Source organism: Bos mutus, chromosome 7, assembly GCF_027580195.1.
Source record: "Bos mutus isolate GX-2022 chromosome 7, NWIPB_WYAK_1.1, whole genome shotgun sequence".
Taxonomy (NCBI): Eukaryota; Metazoa; Chordata; class Mammalia; order Artiodactyla; family Bovidae; genus Bos; species Bos mutus.
The window spans coordinates 57,132,777-57,155,711 of NC_091623.1; the positions used below are offsets into that span (position 1 = coordinate 57,132,777).

At 53.5% G+C, this 22,935-nt stretch overlaps 1 protein-coding gene and 1 pseudogene across 1 annotated transcript in view; both read right to left on the reverse strand.

The window, feature by feature from the left end:
* MYO1F (myosin IF) overlaps positions 1 to 21,000 on the reverse strand; it is a 37,082-nt gene extending 16,082 nt beyond the window's left edge. Inside the window, exons 1-15 of the mRNA XM_005890714.2 lie at positions 20,852 to 21,000; positions 10,340 to 10,477; positions 9,784 to 9,873; positions 9,604 to 9,698; positions 9,144 to 9,231; positions 8,934 to 9,023; positions 6,845 to 6,976; positions 6,545 to 6,679; positions 6,163 to 6,295; positions 5,756 to 5,952; positions 3,982 to 4,062; positions 3,802 to 3,888; positions 2,733 to 2,819; positions 2,090 to 2,257; positions 381 to 466 (exon numbers count right to left, since the gene is read on the reverse strand). Of these exons, the coding sequence (XP_005890776.2) occupies positions 381 to 466; positions 2,090 to 2,257; positions 2,733 to 2,819; positions 3,802 to 3,888; positions 3,982 to 4,062; positions 5,756 to 5,952; positions 6,163 to 6,295; positions 6,545 to 6,679; positions 6,845 to 6,976; positions 8,934 to 9,023; positions 9,144 to 9,231; positions 9,604 to 9,698; positions 9,784 to 9,873; positions 10,340 to 10,477; positions 20,852 to 20,854 (1,610 nt within the window). The 5' untranslated portion in view covers positions 20,855 to 21,000. The remainder of the gene's footprint in view (positions 1 to 380; positions 467 to 2,089; positions 2,258 to 2,732; positions 2,820 to 3,801; positions 3,889 to 3,981; positions 4,063 to 5,755; positions 5,953 to 6,162; positions 6,296 to 6,544; positions 6,680 to 6,844; positions 6,977 to 8,933; positions 9,024 to 9,143; positions 9,232 to 9,603; positions 9,699 to 9,783; positions 9,874 to 10,339; positions 10,478 to 20,851) is intronic.
* On the reverse strand, positions 5,070 to 5,155 carry LOC138988689 (small nucleolar RNA SNORA70; annotated as a pseudogene).
* Positions 21,001 to 22,935: the final 1,935 nt, after the last annotated feature.

A 22,935-nucleotide genomic window follows, 5' to 3' on the forward strand; every position in this document is an offset into this window, starting at 1 on the left:
GCTGAAGCTGAAGCTCTAATACTTCGACCACTTGATGCAAAGAGCTGACTCATTGGAAGATACCCTGATGCTGGGAAAGATTGAGGGCAGGAGAAGGGGGTGGCAGAGGATGAGATGGGTGGATAGCACTGACTCAATAGACATGGATTTGAACAAACTCCGAGAGACAGTGAATGACAGGGGAGCCTGGCATGCTGCAGTTCATGGGGTCATGAAGAATCAGAAGCAACTGAGCCACTGAACAACAAAATTGACTAGAAACAGCTGTCCCCACAAACTCTATGGAGTGATGGGAGCTCTGGGGAAGGTGAGGTGGTCCCTGGGCCTCCCCCATCCCCACGGGGAGTTGCCCAGAGACTTCCACGCCTGAGACCACTCACTGCTCACTGGTCTGCATCAACTCTATGAGGTCAGAGAAGAGGACATCACGGTTCCTCTCGCAGAAGCCATTGACATCATAGGAGACCTGGAAGAAGGTGGCACGGGGAGGAGTGAGAATCTGAAGTGAGGGATGGGGGGTCCCATGGGGGCCCGCTCTGGGGTGAGAAGACTGGGCAGTATCTATGGTTCACATTAGGCAGTTGGGAACAGCATGGACCTGGTTGGGGGACAGCCTGGAGGTCTCATGTTCAAGGTGAGATTGGAGGGTTAGGACTGCAGTCTGGGTCAGAGGGGAGAGAAGATGGAGGGTTACAGTCCAGATTGGGGGAGGCAGCTGCAGGCTGGATCAGAGGAAGGAGGAGGTGACAGTTATAGCCCAGCTTGGGGAGTGAGAGTAGGGGGGAGCAGTCCCTGGGTGTCTGCTAATTAATTTGGAATCAAAAAGTCACATTGAGCCTCTGTGTTCTGGTCGATTGGGAGCCTGGGGGATTGTGTCAGGAGGGTTATAGCACTGACTGGAGTTTGGTGGGTGGGTGGGGGGGGGGGTTTCAGCCTGGCACGTAGACTGGGTCTGCATCCAAGGTGCAGGCTCCCTATAGTTCTGGTCGGGCTACTCTCAGGATGAGGAGCACGGAGCCCCAGCTCATTTTAGGAATGGTGGGCTGCAGCACAGTCAGGGAACCACTGGGACTGTTTACTGCCCATGATAAGATCAAAGAGAAAGTGCGCAGTCTTGTAAACTGGGGAGGGGGACCTTGGCCAGGGTGGGAGGACAATGGGTTTCTGAAACTTTGGGTAGGGGTCTGTCTGTAGGGGGTCTGTCTGAGGTGGTAGGTTGCAGCACGATCCAGGGGTCTCCAAGTTGGGATCAGAAGAAGGGTGGCCATGTTCTGGGTCAGGGGGACACTGGGGCTTATAGCTCAGATTAGGGCTTAGGAGGCTCTGCTGCCTAATTTGGGGTTGATGGGAGGGAGTTCGTACCTGTAGGGTGTGTGTGTGTGGGGGGGTACTCAGTCATTTTGGACTGTAGCCCACTAGGCTCCTCTGTCCGTGGGAATCTCCAGGCAATACTAGAGTGGGTTGCCATCCCCTTCTCCAGGGTATATTCCTGACCCGGGGATAAAACCCACATCTCTCGCAATGGCAGGCAGATTCTTTACCAGTGAGCCACCCAAGTAGTCTGTAAGGGGCAAGTGTCGCCGTCCTGTTAGTTGGGAGCGCTGTGGCCTTGATAGGGGAGTGGACAGTGGGTTTACCAGCCCTGCTGAAAGGCCATGATAGTGGGGGGGCTAGGCCAATTCCTGGGGGTCAGTGGGAGGGGGCATCGTATTTCTGGTCAGTAGGGGGAAGGATCGAGAAGGGGATTAGTGTTCTTTAGCACTGGCTGGTGTCTGGGTAAACTCCTTCTGTTGGAAGATTGGGAGGCTGCAGCGGGAAAAAGCCTCTGGAGGTGTGTGTGGGGGTGTCTGAGGGGCGGGGCCTGATGGGCGGGGTCCGAGGGATAGGGTCTGAGGAGTGGGGGCGGGGCCCGAGGGAGTGGGATCTGATGGGCGGGGTTGGGTCTTAGTGGGCGGAGACCGAGGGGAGGAGTCAGGTTAGGTCTGAGGGGGCGTGTCCGAGGGGCGAGGTCTCATGGGTGGGGTCGGGCCTGAGGGGCGGAGTCTGAGGATCCGAGGGGCGGGGTCCGAGGGACCGGGAGAGGGCGCACCTTGCCAGCGTAGTGGTGGATGACGAAGCCCGCGCTCCAGCTGTTGAAGTGCTCGTGGTTGCCCACGGCTGCCTGCAGCTTCTGCAGCAGCGTCTGGTCGGCGCCGCCGCCCGTGGCGTGCATGGTGGCGCATACGTCGTCCAGGACGCTCATGATGCCTGGGGGGTTCTGTGGGGTGAGGAGGTGGGGAAGGGCTCAGCCCGGCCTGGCCCCAACCCCTTGCCGCTCCTGGGAGGGAGCGGAAGTGATGGGAAGCTCCGATGTGTGGGGATGCTGTGGAAGCTCTCTGGTACAGGGTGGGGTGGGGAACCCCATAAGGGATCCGTGCCTCTATCCTTTCCCCAGATGGAGATGAAGGGGGACCTGTCAACTTTGACCCCTCTCTTCCCCGCAGCCTGCCTTGGGGGCCATGTTTGTGGAGTGAATAAGTGACAGGTGAGCAGAGTGAATGGACGTGGTGGCTGATGCGTATGTCCGTGGGCCTCCATCTGCCTAAGGGGGAGCGTGGGTTAGAAGGGTCTATAGCGGCCCACCTCCAGGGTTCTCCCAGCTCTTCCAAGCCCAGCTCAGGGGCACAGTGATTTCCCAAGCCTAGTTCTGACTGGGGCCCAGCGAGAACCCCCAAATCTGGCTTAGCCCTTACCAGCTTGTTTTCGATGAGGTCACAGACGATTTTGTTGTTGAAGTACTGGATGGGGGTCCAGCGGATACCCTCCTGTACGTACTCCTCCTGGGGGTGGCAAAGGGGGCAGGGATGGGACCGGGCATCTGGGCAAAGATGTGAGTGTTTCTAGAATGTTAGTTTCACAAGCATGGGTGGAGGAAGTGTGACAGATGTCCCCCCCATAACTTGTCCCTCCAGTCTCATCACTTAGGACTGTCTCCGATAACAAATCTCATTTCTCTGGAGGTCAGACCTTCCCTCTGGGGTCCCAGAATTCAGCCCCAGTTACCCGAAGTGTGATCTTTTCGTGAATACATCCCATTTGGCTCTTAAAAAAAAAATCCCTTTCAGAGCCTGAAAGGCCAGTGGTTAAGACTCTGCTCTTCCACTGCAGGGGGTATGGGTTCAATCCCCGGTGGGAGTCTAAGATCTCACATGCAGTGTGGTGTAGCCAAAAATAAATAAATAATTTAAAAAAAAATCCCTTTCTCACTTCTTCAATCATCTCCTGGTATTTGCCCTGAATCCTAGTCGCAGGCTCTGCCTCTGCAGGATGGGTAGAATGAAAATGGCAGGATTTTGTCCATCCCATTCATGGGGGTCTTCTCAGCACTGCAAACAGTGCCTGCTACATAGCAGGTGCTGCTCAGTCATGTCCGACTCTTTGCAACCCCATGGACTGTAGCCCGCCAGGCTCCTCTGTCCATGGGATTCTCCAGGCAAGAATACTGGAGTGGGTAGTCATGCTCTCCTCCAGGGGATCTTCCTGACTCAGGGATCAAAGCCATGCCTCCTGTATTGGCAGGCAGATTCTTTACTGTCTGAGCCACCAGGAAGCCCATTGAAGGTTTGAACAAAGAGGCAATGCTCCAGCCCTCATCAGAGCTTTAGAGGTAGAAAACCTCCTATGAAGAAGGAGCTTGGACATGTCAGCAGAGAGAAGTGTCCATGTGGGGCTGAGGTGTCCCTGGTTGCTTGGCAACCTTCATGGTCCCACATCTCCTCCCCAGTGACCCCTGGCCCTGGCCAGTTGTCTTCCCCTGCCCACCTGTTCAGCCTTCAGAGTGAGTTCAATAAAGATCTGCTGCAGTTTCTCATTGACAAAGTTGATGCAGAACTGCTCAAAGCCGTTTTTCTGCCAAGGGAGGAAAAGTGTGCCTCTCTCAGTGGGGTGATGCTGGAGCCCCCCCTCCCTCAGGGTGGGTGTGGGTTGGCCACAGGGTCATACCTGGAATATCTCAAAGCCGTAGATGTCAAGCACGCCGATACTGTACTCCTCTTGGGGCTTCTGCATGGCACGGTTGATGGCCTGTGATGCACAGGGACACTAGGTGAGTGGCTACACAGGCCTGCCACTCTCTTGAAATGCTCTTGTCCCCTCCCATCAGTGTCTCTCCTGCCTTCCCCATCGCTGTACCTACCCTCACCCCTGTCCATCATTCCTACAAGAAACCAGGTGTTAGGACATTAGGGTTCCTGCCTTGGGAGCTGGCTCTGCCCCTTAACCACTTTGCACCTCTATTTGCTCATCTTTAAAATGGGTTCACAGTAGCATCTCTCTTAGAGGGCTTTTTCTTAAGAATTAAATAAATCAGTGCATGGAGAACGGAACCATAGCTGGTATGAATTAATTGCTATGGAGTGTTGACTACTACAGTCACAATCCTTTTTTCTTTTTTTGACAGGAAAGTGGGATTTATTGGTGGGCATGAGTAAAGAGCAGGCTACCCAGGTGGTGCTAGAATCTGCCTATCAGTGCAAGAGACAGGTTTTATCCCTGTGTTGGGAAGACCTCCTGGAGGAGGAACTGGCAACTCACTCCAGTATTCTTGCCTGGAGAATCCCATGGACAGAGGAGCCTGGTGGGCTACAGGCCATAGGGTCGCAGAGTCAGGCATGACTGAGGTGACTTAGCACACCCGAATCAGGAGGGGACAGTGCCCAGGCTCTTGTGAGCACAGGGCCCACCATTTGTCCAGGGGGCAGTGATTAGAGCTGTATTTGACCCCACAGCCATCTGGAATGAGCCGCTTTTCTGCCACCATGTTTCCAAATTCATCTGCATTAAACTTAGTAAATCCTCACTTCTAGGAGATATGGATCTTCTGGCAGCCAGGGAACTTGAACTTGGCCCTGTGGAGGGCCTCAAACATATGCTCCTTATTCTGCAGCTTGGTGTGGATGGACATCATGACTTGGCCAGGGTGGACCCTGGCCACTGGGCCCTGGGGCTTTCCAAAGGCACCTTGCACACCTGTCTAGAGCCTAGACTGGGGAGAGGGGGCAGCATGTCCATCATGAATGTCCCCTGGAAAGGACTGTCTCCAAGATCCCTTAGGCAACAGGCCACCTACACTACCAAGGAGGCTGCTGTTTGCAATCATTGCACGTTTAGTCACCATTCTTGACCTTGACAAATCCTGTTCTCATCCACCATCACCTGGTCCATCACTTTGTCCTTCTGACAGCCGCTCTCGTGGCTCTCTCTAAGGCACCCACCCCTCTCCATTCCAGCAGCCCCCTTCTTGATCCAGGCCTGGACATTTCCCATAGCCCCCTCCTGCTTGGGCTCCATGCAACAGCCAAAGTGAAAGTGAAAGTATTAGTCACTCGGTTGTGTCCTACTCTTTTGTGACCCCATAGACTGTAGCCCACCAGGCTCCTCTGTCCATGGGATTCTCCAGGCAATACTAGAGTGGGTTGCCATCCCCTTCTCCAGGGGATCTTTCCCACCCAGAGATCAAACCCAAATCTCACTCCTTTGCAGGCAGATTCTTTACTGTCTGAGCCACCAGGGAAGCCCACAGATTAGTTTTTAAGGAAGACCTTAAATGTCCCATCAAATCACCTCCTGCCCTATGTGGTACCTCCCAAAGCTGAGCATTAGCGAGGTCATGACACTCAAGACACTCCCCCTCCCCCTCTTGGCTGGTCCAAGCCCTGGGCCTGGTGCTGCCCCAGAGCCCGTCTTCCCCTACCCCTGTCCTCAGAGCCCTACTTGCCTCCACGAGGAAGTCAAAGAGACGGGAGTAGAGTCCCTTGGCCAGAGCATCCCGCGTGTAGGCTGCCTGCTCCACGTTCAGGGTCACGTCAATGGACTCGCTGCGTCCGCCCCAGCGGCTGTCCATCTTGCGGCTGGTCAGTTTCTCCTGCAGCCGCCCACTGTCAATGCCCAGGAGGTAGGCGGGGAAGGCCAGGACTGCCAGGTGGTGGGGTGGGGAGAAAGGGAGCAGCCGGTCGGGTTCTTGGGCCTCACACGGGGGCTCCCATCTCTCCCCATTTTTGCCCCGTGACATCGATCTTGTCCGCTTAGGTCCTCAGCTTCTGGGGGCCACAACTGGGAGGAAGCAGTTCACACACACACACACACACACGCCTCCACCACACCCTCCGCAGCACCGACACTCACGGTCTGCGCTTTCCACCCGGGCATAATTCCCGTCTTCGCAGAAGCTGATGTTTCCCAAATGCAAGATGCCTGCCACGAGCTGCAGGACCAGCTCTTGGACGTTGGCTGGGATCCCGATGACTTGCATGGCGCTCTGTAGGCACATGGGGCACAGAGCCTGTGGTGCAAAGGCTGACCTCCAGCCGACCCGCGGGTTAGGCTTCAGTGGCCACAGCACACACATGTGGGGCAGGGGGAACGATCAGGACACCTGGACCCCTCTCCTGGCTTTTTTTTTTTTTTCTGTGTGACCTTGGGCAAGTCCCTGTCCCTCTCTGGGCCTTGGTTTCCCAATTTGTAATACAAGAAGGTTTCCCAGGGCTGAAGCGACAACGGTGCTCACCAGAGTCTCACTGAAGTCGCTCCGGTCATCGGTGCCGTCCACCTTGTAGGTGTCTGACTGGTTGAGGTAGTAATAGTAGTCGGGAGTCATGAGCCCTAGGTTCTGCCGCTGCTCCTGAGAGGCCCCTTCCAGCAGCTGGAGGGCGAGTGAAGCTCATTCCCATTGTGGTGGACGGGTGCAGCCCTCGTAACCCCCCAGTCCTCGCCGTCACGGGCTCCCAAACACCGACCCTCCCATGGTATCCCCCCTGGGCTCCAGCGAGGCTCCCTCTGCCCCAGCCCATGGCCACCTTCCTTGCACCTGATAGTAGATGTGGAAATTCCTCTCATTTTCATTCTGCATGACCACGCGGGATTTCTCCAGCAGGAAGTTGGAGATCTTGCCCCCATCTGGCTCCCCTCCTCGGCTGAACTGGATCTCAAAGTACTTGCCCTGAACCCAAGAAAGGCACATCAGTACCTGTCCAGGGTCCCAGGGCTGCAGGTGAGGAAGGACAGGGGATGGGTCTTATGAGCCTTCTTCCCCAAGTGACCTCAAGTAGCTCTTCTCTCCCCAACTTCCACTTACTGTTCTTCTCACCAGCTCCTTTCCTCCAGCCCTTGCTTAAAATGGGTCCTGGGCCAGGAATACCTTTTCCTTGCTCCCTGATGATTCAAGCCCTAACCTGGGGCCTCTAGCCCTGTTGCCATTCCCTTCTCCAGGGAATCTTCCCAACCCAAGAATTGAACCCTGGTCTCCTGCATTGCAGGTGGATTCTTTACCGTCTGAGCCAAAATTATATAAAATAAAGGGCTTCCCAGGTAGCACCAGTGGTAAAGAATCTGCCTGCCAATGCAGGAGACATAAGTACCTTGGGTTCGACCTCTGGTCTGATCCAGGGGATTGGAAAGATCCCCTGGAGAAGGAAGTGACAACCCACTCCAGTATTCTTGCCTGGGAAATCCCACGGACAGAGGAGCCTGGCAGGCTACAGTCCATGGGGTCGCAAAAGAGTTGGACACCACTGAGCACAACAGCAGCAATAGAATAAAATAAAATAGAATTACATGTTCTTGCGATTCATCCATGTTTTGTTGTATATTAGTAGTCTGAAAACACAGACTGTGTGAGTCTATTTATATGAAATTCTGAAACTATTAAAACTAATCTACGGGGCAAAAAAAAAAAATTAGAGTGACTTCTTCTTGGATAAGGTAGAAGTAGAGGTTGATTAGAAGGAGACAAGAGGAGACTTTCTGCAGAGATGGTGATATTCTGTGTACTGATAGGAGTGTTGGTTGCATGGGTGTCTGCACTCATCTAAATTAATGAATAGTCCCCTTTAGATTTACATTTTTGCTGTATGCAAATTTAACTTTAAAAGAAATGAAAGAGAGCTGCAAATTTATATTGGACTCTGATTAACCATCTGCATGCTCAAGTGTTTGAGGGAAAGGTATGGTGTTTAACTTATAGTGCATAAAAAAAGTGGATCGATACACATATGATTAAGCAAGAATAGTAAAATATTAATGGTAGAATCTAGGAGATGAGCATACAGGCGTTTACTGTAGTGTTTAGATTTTCCATGTATATGAAAATTTTAAAATAAAATGTTGGAGAAAATACTTCAAATATAATTATATTAAAATATATTCAAAAATAAAATATAATTAATATTATAGATAATAATATCCAGGGGAAAAAATCTCATTAGTGTCAGAATTCATTAAGCCATTTCCATGTTCAAGCATTTACTGAAATTATTGAAGTCTATGAAAGTGAAAGTGTTAGTCACTCAGTTGTGTCCAACTCTCTGCGACCCCACAGCCCACCAGGCTCCTCTGTCCATGGGATTCTCCAGGCAAGAATACTGGAGTGGGTTGCCATGCCCTCCTCCAGGGAATCTTCCCAATTCAGGGGTCAAACTTGGATTTCCTGAAGTGCAGGGAGTTTCTTTACTGTCTGAGCCACCACACCATCCCATTCCAACAGAGGAGACCCACAAGGTTACATTGGTTTGTTTTTGTCCAAGCCACACATCCAAACAGTGACAGAAGATGATGACAAGCCCAAGTCTGTTTACCTATCCTGTCTTTCATTAGGCTCAGCATAGTACCTGACACAGAGAAGGACTCCAAGAAGCATTTGATAAAAGAAAGAATGAACGAGGGACCTGAAATGCAAGTAGGAACAGAATAGCCTAGTTGCAGCCATGGGAGGAGTATTCAAGAATGGTACACGAACATGTCCTGGCCTCCATAGAGCTGCTGATCGGGGACTTTTTTTCCAGAGGGATCATGAGCAGGAAGCCAGTCTCCCATTGAGGAGCAGGTATTTCCTGTACTCTTGAGCATATAGATAAAGGAAAGAGACAGAGACAAACAGTGTAGAGGCCACAGAGACTCACAAAGCGACTGGAATTATTGTTGCGCACTGTCTTGGCATTGCCAAAGGCTTCCAGCAGTGGGTTTGATTGAAGGATGATATCTTTCACATGCTGGGGAAAGAGGCAGGTGGGGGCGGGAAGAGGTCAGAATGAGGTAGGGTGTGGGAGTTTGGAGGTGAGGGGATGAAATTCTGTGTGGGGAGACCCAGCCCCTCTTCCTGTTTGCCTTACCTGGACCTTCTCGCCTCCGCCCGACACCTTGGAGATGTAGCCCATGATATATTTGGCTGCCACTGTCTTCCCAGCTCCACTCTCTCCACTGAGGATGGGTGAGGGAAAAGGATGATGAGTGACCAGAAGTGGAGGAAGTGCCCTTTCTGGTTGGGGCTCTGATTGTTCATTCATTGACGCCTATTGGGTGCCAGGCAATAGCCCAGGCTACTGGGGATACCATAGTGAACAAGATGGATCTAAATTTCCTGACCCTTAGATGGAACAGGTGGGCAATAACAGAATGAATGCATAAAATACGTCATGGATCAGGTGGTGAGCGGCTAAGTAGAGTGGGGCTAGGGGTGGAGAGGGACAGCAAGGCTCTGTTTGGATCCGGAATTCCAATTAAACCTCCCTGGGGTGGTGATGCTGTTTGAGGGGACCTTGGGGAGGAGGGTCTGGGGTTCCCACTCTGTACCTGATGATGACACATTGGTTCTCACAGTCTATAAGCATGTTCCGGTACATATTGTCGGTGAGGGCATAGATGTGCGGGGGATTCTCATATTGGGCCTGGTGGGAGAGATCAGGGCTCAGCCTAGGTCTAAGGTCGGGGGGAGGCCTTGGGGCTGTGGCTCCCACCCGGCCCCCGCCTCACCGCGCCCTGGTAGAGGTCGATCTCGCGGTCTGTGAAGTAGGGCATCTGCTTGAAGGGGTTTACGGAGATGAGCACGGAGCCAATGTAGGTCTGGGGTGGAGGTGGTTAAGGGTCATGCAGCGTCCTGGCAAGCTGAGTCCCTCAAGGGGCCCTGCCCCCTCCTCCTGCTCCCTTGGGGCCTCCTAGAGCCCCGTGGCTTGGAGGAAAGGATGGAGATACTCCAGGTGTCTTAGGAAAAAACTGAGCTGGATCCAGATTGAGGGGAACAGAGGGTGCTGTGCCTGAGTCACCCTCGAGCAGAGGGAGCAGTGAGAGCCACGGCCACCCCCAGCTGGAGCCCCGCTGTTACTCTGCTGTCCCCTGTGTCCTAACGCCCCCTGCTCTTGCTGCCCATCCCCACTCTGTTCCTGTGCTCACGTATGCGTGTCCCTTCTGTGCTACAGCCTCTCTTTCATCCTCCCCTGCCCTCACCCACCCACCATCCCTCCATCCGCTGGTCAGTCGTCCTCTGTCCCTGAGTCCTGCATCTGCCCACCCTGCCCATGGCCCAGGGTACAAAGATGTAGTCGTCCATGAAGCGCTTTCGGAGGTTGCCCACGATGCCGTCCTCAGTGATCTGGGGTAGAAGCACCATGTCGTCCACGCCGCTCTGCTTCACATTGTGGCTCTGCCAGTGGAAGCGCTCCTTGCTGCCCTGGGGGTGGGGGCGGTGGGGTGACGATGAGCCTCTGCAGGGGGCGTGGTGGGGACTGGTGCCTGAGCACTCCTCCCCTTCCCACCTGGCTCACCTACATCATCAGCTTCTGATGCTGTCCCCTTGCCCACCTGCCACCTCCCTCCCTCCTTCCCCATCTCAGGGATGACAGGAGAGGGAGACAAGGTCTACTCCCCAAAGAGGAGGACAGACAGAATGACAGCTTGGATGTGTCCCTCAGCCCTCTCTCTTTTGGTACCAGCATCCCTCCACTTTGTATCCCATTGCCATGGAGCAGAGGGTGATGCCTGGTCCAGTGGGGCAGAGTGTGCTTGGGGATCTGGCGACTGTGGGAGGGGAGGAGGGGATCAGCGAAGGCTTGATGGGGGAGCTCACCCACCCTCTCTGTCACATCCCCAGCCCATCTCTCCCTCCCTTGGCCCAGGCTGAGTTCCTGACTTCTCCCTGGTATTTGATCCAAGACGCTTGCTCCTTGAAAGAAAAGCTATGACAAACAGTGTATTAAAAAGCAGAGACATCACTTTGCTGGCAAATTTCCATATAGTCAAAGCTATGGTTTTTCCAATAGTCATGTATGGATGTGAGAGTTGGACCATAAAGCAGGGTGAGTCCTGATGATGCTTTCGAACTGTGGTGCTGGAGAAGACTCTTGAGAATCCTTTGGACAGCAAGGAGATCAAACTAGTCAATCCTAAAGGATATCAACCCTGAATATTCATTGGAAGGACTGATACTGAAGCTGAAGCTTCAACACTTCGGCCACCTGATGTGAAGAGCTGACTCATTGGGAAAGACTCTGATCTAAGAAAGACTGAAAGCAAAAGGAGAAGGGGGCAGCAGAAGCTGATGGTTGGATGGCATCACCAACTCAACAGATATGAGTTTGAACAAACTAGGGATAGTGAAGGACAGGAAAGCCTGGCGAGCCGCAGTCCGTGGGGTCGCAAAGAAATCGGACACGACTGAGTGACTGAACAACAACAACAAAGTCACCTCAGGATGACTTTCTTCCCCCTCACCTGCTTCCTCCTACCTTGGCATCCTCCTGGCCCATCCCCCTGAGATTCTCTCAGTCACCGTGTCTAGTGCCCTGCTATGACCTTGGTCCTCAGCTCCCCCAGCCTTTCCACCACCTCTGCTGTGGTCTCCATCCTTAGAGAGCCAGTTCTGGCACATTCCAAGCTCCCACTTTCCCTTTTAATTCTCTCCCTCGGCTTTTCATCAGCTGACACCTTCCGTAGGCCCCAAGGAGGAGACTCAGACACAGGTTCCCCATTTAAACTCCTCCTCCAGGAAGCCTGCCAGGAATGCTCTCTCCTTTCAGCCCAGCTGAGCTCATCCGGCACCTTAAACACTTCAGCACACTGACTCTCGCAGGCCCTCTCTGCCTCCGTTCAATACACACTGTCACGGAGGGACTGGCACACGGAGCGGTGGCGACTTGGATAGAGCTTTCCTGGCTGGTAACTCATGCTCAGACAAGGTGTCCCTCCTGCAGAAATCCCCACACCCACCCCAGACCTGGAGCTCCTGGAGGACAGGGATTTGGACTGAGTCCTTTCTCAGCCCCTGCAGGGAGGGCCTAGCAAGGGACAAGGGCAAAGAAAGAAACCCAGCTTCAGAGGAAGCCCCCAAGAGCAAAAATGCATATGTGATAAGACCCTTCAGTCATGTCCGACTCTTTGCAACTCTATGGACTGTAGCTCACCAGGTCCTCTGTCCATAGGATTCTCCAGACAAGAATATTGGAGTGGGTTCCCATGCCCTCCTCTAGGGGATCTTACCGACCCAGGGATCAAACCCGCAGTCCTTATGTCCCCTGTATTGGCAGGCAGGTTCTTTAACACTAGCACCACTTGGGAAGCTCAAGAGCAAAGATACTGGGAACCAAAGTCAGGTCTTCAAAGATGACCAGGACTTGCCAGGGAAATGGAGATGGTGTGCTGGGCCCATCTGGGAGGGGATTCAGGCAGAGATCAAGAGGGAGGGTCAGTGTGGGCAACTCCAGGGCAGAGATAGATGAGAAGCCAGTCTCCACCCAGTGCTCCCCAGGGGGCATTGGGGAGCCATAGAATGTTCCTGAGCAGGGGAGGTGCTAGCTCAGATTCTGGTCATGCTGACAGTCCCTGAGGTTGGGGGAGGGGTGGGATTCATGGAAGAATATCCAGAGGCATGAAATGAGCCTAGTTTTGGGTGTGGGGTAGATCTGGGTTCTGATCCTGGCTGTGTGACCTAACACTGCTCTGAGCCTCAGTGACTTCATCTGTAAAAAGGGAGAAGCAGCCTTACTTCCCAGAGTTGGTAAGAGAGATTAGCTGCTCTGGGGGAACAAAGTGGGGAAGGGGGAGGGTTCCCGGAAGAGGGACACTTGACGAAATTAACATTTACCAAGCATCTATAACATGTCCGATGCTGGAAGCAGGTGTTGCTGATTTTTTTAAAAACTTATTTTGCATTGGTGTATAGCTGATTAACCGGAGAAGGCAATGGCACCCCACTCCAGTACTCTTGCCTGGAAAATCCCATGGATGGAGGAGCCTTGTGGGCTACAGTCCACGGGGTCGCTAAGAGTCAGACATGACTGAGCGACTTCACTTTCACTTTTCTCTTTCCTGCATTGGAGAAGGAAATGGCAACCCACTCCAGTGTTCTTGCCTGGAGAATCCCAGGGACGGGGGAGCCTGGTGGGCTGCCATCTATGGGGTCGCACAGAATCAGACACGACTGAAGTGACTTAGCAGCAGCAGCATAGCTGATTAACAAACAATGTTGTGATAGTTTCAGGTGAACAGTGAAGGGACTCAGCCATGCAAAATGTCACCCATATTATCGGCAATCGTCATAGCTCAGTGTGGTAAAGTCTGGGAAGGAGATTGGTGCCTGAGAGGGATTTGACCCTTGACTAAGGATGCAGCTAACCTGGTTCCAAGGACGTGGGGTTCAAATCTGGGGTCATCTGACAGCAAAGACCAGGTTTTTGCATCTACAGTCGTGAGTGGCTGGGCCCCAGGGGGCTTTGGGGATGGTATGTGAAAGCTGAGAAGGGTTTTGATCAAGTACAGGGAGAAAAGGTTCACCAGACAGAGTGAACTGCCAGGGCAAATGCAGGGGTGTGACTGAAGCAGAAGAGAAGGCAGAGGAGGGAGTGTTTTGGGGAGGGTAGCGGGGAGGAAGGGGCAGGGCTGGAACCCCTGAGACTGCTTCTAGCCTGATTATTGAGAGTGAGATTTTCTTTCTTTTTTAAAAAAGAACACGATTTTATTATTCTTACTATTATTTAATTTATTTATTGGCTGTGCCATGCAGATTTGCGACCTTGGTTCCCTGACTAGGGATTTAACCCATGCCCCCTGCATTGAAAGTGCAGTCTTAACCATTGGACCACCAGGCAAGTCCCAAGTGTGAATTTTTCCAATGGCAATTATGACACCATCTCTCTGTCGGTGGCTTCCCATCACTGCCATCCCCATGCAGCCACTCCACAGAGATTTCTTGAGCACCTAGTCTGCGCCAGTAACCTAGGACTTCAGGAAGAACTCAGTTCCTCACTACCTTGCCTCTAAGTCTTTGCAGATGTTGAGCCCTCTGCCCAGAACATCCTTCCTGCCTGGTTAATAATGCCAATCTAGGGACTTTCCTACCAGTCCAGTGGTTAATAACCCACCAACCAATGTGGGGGACACGGGTTCAATCCCTGGTCTGGGAAGATCCCACATGCTGCGGAGCAACTCAGCCTATGCGCCACAACTCCTGAGTCTGCTTGCTGCAGCTACCGAAGCCTGTGTACCTAGAGCCTGTGCTCTGCAACAAGAGAAGCCATCACAATGAGAAGGCCTTGTACCTCAACTTGTGAGGAGCCCCCGCTCGTGGCAACTACAGAAAGCGTACATGCAGCAGCAAAGACTCAGTGCAGCCCAAAAATAAAAAAGCCAACCTTTGCCTTTAGACACGGCTCAGGTGACACCTCCTCCGAGAAGACCTCCCTGATTCCAGTGCAGGTCAAGCACTCCCTCTACATCTGCCAACTCTCTGGGCATCCCTCTCCATAACCCCATCCCCGATCTGGATGTTCTGAGTGCTATCTGGGGGTATACTGCTCCTGGGGGTGCTTTAAGAATTGTGGGAGGACTTCCCTGGTTGTCCAGTGGTTAAGAATCCGCTTGCCAATGCAGGGGACACAGGTTTGATCCCTGATCTGGGAACTAAGATCCCACTTGGTGGTGGGGCAACTAAGCTCGCTCTACAACTAGTAAAGTCTGCACGCCCGAGAGCTCGTGCACTGCAACAAGAGAAGCCACCACAGTGGGAAGCCTGTGAACTCAGCAAAGATTAGCCCCTGCTCACTGCAACTGGAGAAAGCCCACAGGCAACAACAAACACCCAGCGCAGCCATAAAGAGGTAAATTAACTAATGTAAGAAAAAGAAAGAAGCATCCAGTGTTTAGAAGCTTACGTTGCTCGTGAGGTTAATGTGTGTGTCCTACTTGGGGCGGGGGGTGCGGCTGTCTCGCAGGCTGAGACACACCTGTGTTGAGGTGTGAGCACCCGGCCACTCCAGTGAGAGTTCTTGGGCCACTGGCCCGAGCACTTTCATCTTTTCGTGCACATTTTATTCTAAATGACTTTCTCCCGGTCTTGTGGGGGACCACATTCAATGTTTCTGAAAGATGGAAGTTAGTGTGTTTTGCTGCATGTGAATTTCATTTCAGTGTTTCAAGGGGGCCTGCTAAGATGTTTGGTACAAGGGGGTGTAATGGGCTTCCCAGGTGGCTCAGTGGTAAAGAATCCGCCTGCCGATACAGGAGACGTGGGTTCTCTCCCTGGGTTGGGAAGATCCCTTGGAGGAGATGGCAACTCACTCCAATATTCTTGCCTGGAAAACCCTATCAACAGAGGAGCCTGGTGGGCTACAGTCCATGGGGTCACAAAGAGACAGACAAGACAGTGACTGAGCAACAACAACAGCTGGTGTGATGCTCTGAGAGCCCTGGGATACAGCAGGAAGGGTAGGTAGGGGAGGACAAGGTTTCGGAAACAGCAGCGTGGAGGGGTTAGCAAGCATGCCCACGGAAGAGGCTGAGTTTGGAGACAGCCAGGACCTGGGGTGGCCGGTTTGGAGAAGCAGGGAGCTGTCGACTGGACCCCCAGATGCTAAAGAACTTTACGCTCACTGGAGGCTCAGAGGGTCCCCCATGGACACCCCAGGGTCAGGAGTCAACTTGGGAGGTCAGGAGCTATAGACAGGGAGAGGACTGCTTTTGGACAGTCTGGCCAAGAAGGGGAAAGAGGGAAATAGGCTTGTGGGGAAGAGGGGTCACGGGAGTGTATTTTCTGTTTTTAAAATAAGGAGACCAGCTGGTTTGTTGGTGAGAAGAGCCGATGAAATTTTAAATACAGGGGATGAAGTGGTGTCATTCAGGGACCTGCTGGGGCTGTCCTTTCCCTGAGTCAGGGTGGGGAGGTTGGGTGGGCGAACTGGAAGTGGATTCTCTCTCTGAAGACCTCAAAGGGTGGGGCGTGGGTGGTAACTATGGTAACCGGGAACAACAATAGGTAACAAAAGTTCACGCCCCACTGGCACTTATTTTGTGCCAGACTCTGGTCTAAGCTTTTTCCGTGAATTATCTCATCGCATCCTCTGGGCACGCGACTGGGTCATTGCTCTGATTAGATCCATTTTGCGAAAGAGAAAACTATGGCCCAGAGAGAGAGGTTAGGTGTCCTCTCTAAGGTCAAACAGCAGAAAGGGAAGCCGGGTCTGCGACGGGAATGGCCAGGGTTGGTGCTATAGGTCAGATGAGGACGGGGAGGAGACACACATTGTCCTGTCCAGGGTTTCCTCTTTGGGGTCATCCTGATGTCCATGCTCTTGGGACCCCCTCGGGCTCAGCTGAGACTTCAGGCCACTTCCTTTCTCTGAGGTCAGAGGCCCTGAGGCCGGCTGTGTCTGGCTGGCTCTCCTGGCCCCGAGAACTTGGTTCCTCTTCCTGTCCCTCCCTTCTTTCCCCACCCAGTGGAATGGGCCTCTGCCTCTAGCAATCCCTCCTTCTGTGTCCAGCCCCAGGAAGCTGGGACTCCTGGATCCAGCCGAGTTCTACGCAATCACACAAAAAAACCCATGGGTTGTTTGTGGCGGAGAGAGAGGTTTTGCTCAAGAGGGTATAGTGTGAGGAGAGTCGAGAATTTTGGCAAGGGATGAACTGGGTGTGAGGCCTGGCTTGACACTTGGCTATGGGACCCTAGGGAGGCCACTTCACTTCTCCAAGCCTCAGTTGCCCCATCTGTAGAACGGGTGCCATAATAAATCTCCTCCGTGGGCTTGCTGGGGAAAATAAACAAGCCGGTGCTGAGAAAAGACCTACTGGGTTACCTCAGGAAATGGCAGCCAGTGTCCCCAGGAGCATTTAGTGAAAGTGGTCCGTGTTTGATAATATAGAGGAACTGGTCAATGTACACTTGTTGAATGAATAAATGAATGAAGTATCATTGCAATAAGACTGCCTCTTATCCTGTGTCATTGGTATCCATCTCTCTGTGTCCCCCAAGTCTCCGAGGGTCAAGTTGAAGCTGTTTGTTCCTCCCTTAGGGGTGAGGGTGTAACAGAGAGCTTGTGGTCACAGTTGACCACAAGTCAGATATGACTCAAGAGGCTGGAGTTCTTGTGAAAGATAGTCAGGGGTGCGAGGTGACTGGGACAGAAGAGAACATAGTCTCTAACTTCAGCTCTTCAGAGAGGCTCCCCCCGCCCCCCTGCAACTTACAGTAGAGGCATGGGGTTGCAGCTTCCCTGGTGCCAAAGAAGGGAGAACCAAGGGCTGGGGCATTGGAGCCCTGTAGTGAAAACACTTTCTGAACTCCTACTGTGCATGGAGGTCTGTGGGGACCAGGCCTAGACTCTGCTCTTGAGTAGCTCAGAAGCGAGTTGTTCAGGGGAGACAGTGATCCCAATCAGACTGCACGAAGAAGAACTGAGGCAATCAGAGAGGGCTTCCTGTAGGAGGCTGAGGCAATCAGAGCAGGCTTCCTGTAGGAGATAGACCTTGAAACATGAATATTTCAGAATGTTGTCAGTAGTGGCAGCTGGAGCGATGGGCCAGAAGGCCTTGGGTGTGTGTGGCACACCAGCATTCTAGTTGCTTGAATTAAAACTAGACTATAGGAGTCAGCCCACACCCTCAGGTAGCTTCTCAGCTGGAAGGAGGAGGAAGAGGTTGTCGATCAAGGTGGCTGTTCAAAGTGTGACCTTGGGGATCACTGGTTGAAATTCTCTACTATCTTGGGTTGTCCTGCAGCTAGCTGAACCTCCCTGCCTCTGTTTTCTCATCGGGCAAATGGGAACATTGAGGACTATGGGCCTGGTGGGCAGCTGTGCAGATTCAACGAGGTGAAGCTTGTCAAGCGGAAACACTAGCCCCTCTCCCCATCACCAGTGGCAGCAGCAGCCTTAAGCTGGCCAATCCCACAGGCTCGGGACACAGGGCCAGGAGGAAGGGCTGGAGGAGCCAGCTTTTGCAATCTGCACCAACTGCTCTGGCCTCCCTGCTCCTGGGTGGTGATGAGCAGAGCCCCAGACTGGAGACAACAACGAAACAGCCACTTCCTTCCTCTCCGGGGTCCTGTGGTTGCCAGCCGGTGGTGAGGTGAAGCTGCTGTGGCAGTGGCTGCTGGAGCTGCCCTCAGCCCTTGGCCCCACCCTGGCCCCCTGATGTGCCCTTGGAGCCTGGGTCTTGCTCTGTGGGGCTCTGGGGACACACCCTGTGTCTCTACCCCACGCAAACAACATTCTCACCTCCAACAGCTCTCAGGTCTCCCCCTCCCTTGGGAGGGGTGTCTCAGGCTCTTTGACCCTAACCAGAGGCCATTCTCCAACATCTGGGGATCCTTGTCCTTCTAGAATCTTTTTCCTTCACCCTTTCTTGGCCTCCAGCCTTTTCTGTCCATCCCTGTGACTGCTGCCCCTGGATCAAGCAGCCACATTACTGGCCTCCCAGCTTCATATCTGTACTTTCAAAACAACCACCATTACCCTCATGTCACCACCATTATCAACTGAGGACAACCAATTGCTGCCTTTACCTGTCCCTGAGCCGAAGTCGAACAGAAACTGCTGATAACCTTAATGCCAGCTAATATAAAGCAGAAGTACGAAAGATTCCACCACCCATTTCCTTACCATCACTCATCACCATCAGCACGCATTACCACCGGCACCAACAACCCATAATAACCAATCACCATGGACAGTAACAACCACGATCACAATAGTAGCCATCAACAAACACAGGTAACCTACCACCACTGAAGCAGTCGTGGTTGTCTAGTCACTAAATCGTAACTAGTAGTCACAGACTCTTCTGTGACCCCCTGTGGACTGTAGCCTGCCAGGCTCCTCTGTAAACGGGATTTTCCAGGCAAGAATACTGGAGTGGGTTGCTATTTCCTTCTCTAGGGGATCTCCCAGACCCAGGGATCAAATGCAGTGTTCTGTGTTGGCAGACAGATCCTTTACCACTGAGCCACCTAGGAAGTTCAGCCTTCAATCGTACCCCTTTCCAAACCAACAGTGCATCACTGCCAGTCCCAAGACAGTCACCCAGATCATCAATGAATGACCAACAGCAAACGAACATCACTGTCACCACCCAACTTCAAACGATGACCAGCTGCCATTATTCTAGAGATCAACCCTCCAGCGGAAAACAAGCAACCACCAGCCACCAATATTGAACACTAGCTGGCACTAAAAGCAGCCATCACTGCCACCACCACACCACCAACATGGGACAATGGACAGCAATGACCACCATCATGAACAATGACATCAACAGCCCAATTCTTCTACAGGAACCAAGAATGAAGCCACATCCATCCATCACCATGGCTAACTCCCACCGTGAATATGGCTTCTGCGGTGTATGGAGCACATTATGTGCTCTGTGAAGCACTTGACGAACATCATTTCACTGAATCTTTCAACACCTCTTTCTGGCATCCAGCATTCCTCCAGAAAGATGTCAGCACCTCTAGACAGAGGTATTGACCTAATGGATAAATTCCACTCTTTTTTTTTTTTTAATTCATGATCCTCTTGGGTGAGTTTCTCCCTTCCCAGACCCAGTTGGCCAAGCAGATCATTGACTCAGCATTTCACATGGTTTCCTTGGGAGGGGTTGCTTTTCTCTGAAGTAGCAAATTATTTCCTGTGCTTCTTTGATCAAGGAGTCTTCCTGGCCTGGCTCCGTCTTGGAAGGGCTTCTGTCTCAAGCCCAGAGCTCTAGTTGATGGTTTGCTTGCCGGTTAACCAGAGGGATCCGTGGCCCGTGGTGCCCCATTTATCACTGGCTTTCTGAAATAGGGTGATCTCACAACCCCTGCCTCCACATTGCGGCAACTGCCAGCAACTCTGCAGTTGTCACTTTTAGCTCTGTGACTGACCCCAGCCACACGCCCTCATGGACAGATTGACAAAAAATGAAAGCTGAAGTGGCTTGCAGAGCCATGGAACTTTGGCTGCGGGGGACGGAGGTGTGACATTTATAGCCAGCCAAGTCTCCTCTTCATGCGTGTGACATGATGTACTGGATCTAGACCGAGGACCATGACCATCTCCACAGCCTTATCACCACAGTCATCATCAGACCTCAGTCTCAGCAGGTAGTGAGGCTTCTGGGTGTAGTGTTTTTTCCCTGCTGCCCTCCAGCAGAAGGAACCCGTGGTGGTGTGGAAGGTTTCATCTCACCCATTCCCGCTTCTGTGATGACTACTGCCAAACCACCCTGTCACCCACACTGGGATGCCGGCATGCCACCATCATGGCAACCCACCACCCATTTGACCCAGCTTTCTCTCCCAACTCTGGTGGACTCACAGAGGCTGGATCCCAAGACCCTCTGAAGGTTCCAATGGAGAGGAGCCCCCAGACACCTTCCACATCCTGAGAGACTTCCAAATATGACGTGTGGGAACTGAGACCCGCAGAGGGGGAAGTGACTGGCCCAAGGCCACACGGAGATGAGGCACCAAACTCGACTAGGAACTGGGTTCCCCACGCCCCAGAAAAGGGGTTTGTCCCTGCACCTGCAGGCACTGTGTGAGCCTTCAAAACCACCTTCTGTCCTCCGGTTACTGCTCCATCCTTGGTGCCCCATACCCACCCTGGCATCTTGTCCACCATCCAGTGGGAGCTTGGTGCCCGGTGTGGGATGCTTGGAGCACCTGAGCTGTACTGCAGAATCCCAAAGGGTCTGCTGTGCCCGTTCCCATGGCCCCACTTTCTGGTGGTGGCCTCTAGGCACTTCCATCTGACTGGTGCCCCCGACTGCTGCACTTCAGGGCCCACCCTGAATGACTTACCATGGTAGGGGCTGGTGTCTGGGTCCCTGGGGAGGTGCCTGGAGGGGTCGTGGAAGGGGTGCAGGCTCAGGAAGCTCCTGGGGGCGGCTCGGGCATGGCCCTGCTCCTGCTCCTCCGGCAGACTCCCGGCCCTAGTTCCTCTTACAACAGCCCCCTTCTCACTTCCTTTGGCGGGAGGGGCCCGCGGCTACCGGGGAGGGAAGCTGAGCCTGGGGGCGGGGAGAGCGCCCAGACTGGCCCGAGGGAGCTGCTGGTCTGGAGCCCAGAGCCCGAAGGGAGAGGTTAAGGATGGAAGGCAGCAGCTGCCAGACCCCAGGAAACCGAGTCTCCAACTCCCTCGCGCCCCCCGCCCCGCCCCCCGCGGGACGCGGCTGCAGCAGGCGGGACAAGGATCCATTGGCTGCGGACTGATTGCTCTGTCCTGGGCTGCTTAGGAGTCTTCCAGACCCACTTGAGATGTGTATCTGCTCTGGGCATCCCTGGGCAAACTCTCACTTCCGAAGCCGCTTCCGCTGGTCCTTCTTCCAGGAGGGACCTTGGGAATCAGGTGCGTTTCTGCCAGGGGAGTGGAGGGTCCCGAGAGCCAGGGGCATTTGGAAGGTCCCAGACTTTGAATGTTACGTCTAGAATTAATGACTGCACCCGCCGCCCCAGCTCTCTTCATTTTCTCATCCTAAAACGGCGGCGGTGGGGCTGGGGATCCTGCCGGGAGCGCCTGGCGCGCACATCAGTATTAGTCGCTCAGTCGTGTCTTTGTGACCCCATGGACTGTAGCCCGCCAGGCCTCTCTGTCCATGGGATTTCCCAGGCAAGAACACTGGAGTGTGTTGCCATGCCTTCCTCCAGGGGATCTTCCCAACGCAGGGATCGAACCCGGGTCTCCAGCATTGCCGTCAGATTCTTGACCGTCTGAGCCACCAAGGAAGCACATGACATCCATCAAATGATGGCCCATCTTCTGATGTTTGGGAGACCAGTAGGCCGTGTGCTGGTCTCCTCCTGACGTTTGAGGAAATGGCATTTCCCAGAGGCTGTCGTCTGCCACACACAGTGGGGAAGTGGCGGAGGCAGAAACAGACCCTGGGAGAGCCTGGCAGGAAGGCCTGCACACCCGGGTATCCCCGCGCTCCAGGCCACACACCGCATCCTGCGCGGAGACTGGAGTGCCGCGGCGCCCCCTAGTGGCCACATCTGGGGAGCAGCCCGTTTCTCAACCGACGGGCTTGGTGCCTGCAAACCTCAGCAATGTCTCCAGGGCACTAGAAGTGAACAGTCAGGTCGACACCCCCGCCCCCACCTTGTTGAGGGCGTCAGGGGAGGCTTCTGGGAGGAGGCGACTTTTTTTGCTGAGACCGCGAAGTGAGCTGGAGTTAACCAGGTGAAGGGGGAACGGGAGGGTACACCTGGCAGAGGAAAACAGCTCTAGCAAAGGCCTTAAGATGGGAAGATGGGGACTCTGAGGAAATTTCAGGAGTCCAGGGCGGCTGGAGATGGCAGAGTGACAGGGAGTGTGGTGGCTGGGGTAACAGGTGCCAGATTGCGTTGCTTTGAGAGTCTCTAAGAGACGCTGTATTAAAAAAAAAAAAAGATTATTTTAGGTTCTGTTGGGTCTTCTTTGCTGCACCCTGCTTCCTCTAGTTGCGGCGAGTGGGGGCTATTCTTCCTTATTGCGTGTGGGCTTGTCATTGCGGTAGCTTCTCTTGCAGAGTATGGGGCTGGTCCGCTTCTGTAGTTGCAGCACACAGACTCTAGCCCGGGCTCAGGAATTGTGGTGCACGGGGTTATTTGGCCCACGGGCATGTGTAATCTTCCCGGACCAGGGATCTAACCTGTGTCCCCTGCATTGGCAGGCGGACGCTCAACTACTGGACCACCAAGGAAGTCCAAGAAGCAACTGTATTTTTGACCTAAGGTTACTGGGCTCTAGTCTGTATTGGTACAAGTCCCCTTTGGGCTGTTGGGGCCGACCTGTTAGGGGGTGTGGCCGCTTCCAGGGCGGGGGGATAATTGGATGGGACCCATTCGCGCGCGCGCGCGCACACACACACACACACACACACAGTCGGGCACAGAAATCTACACAA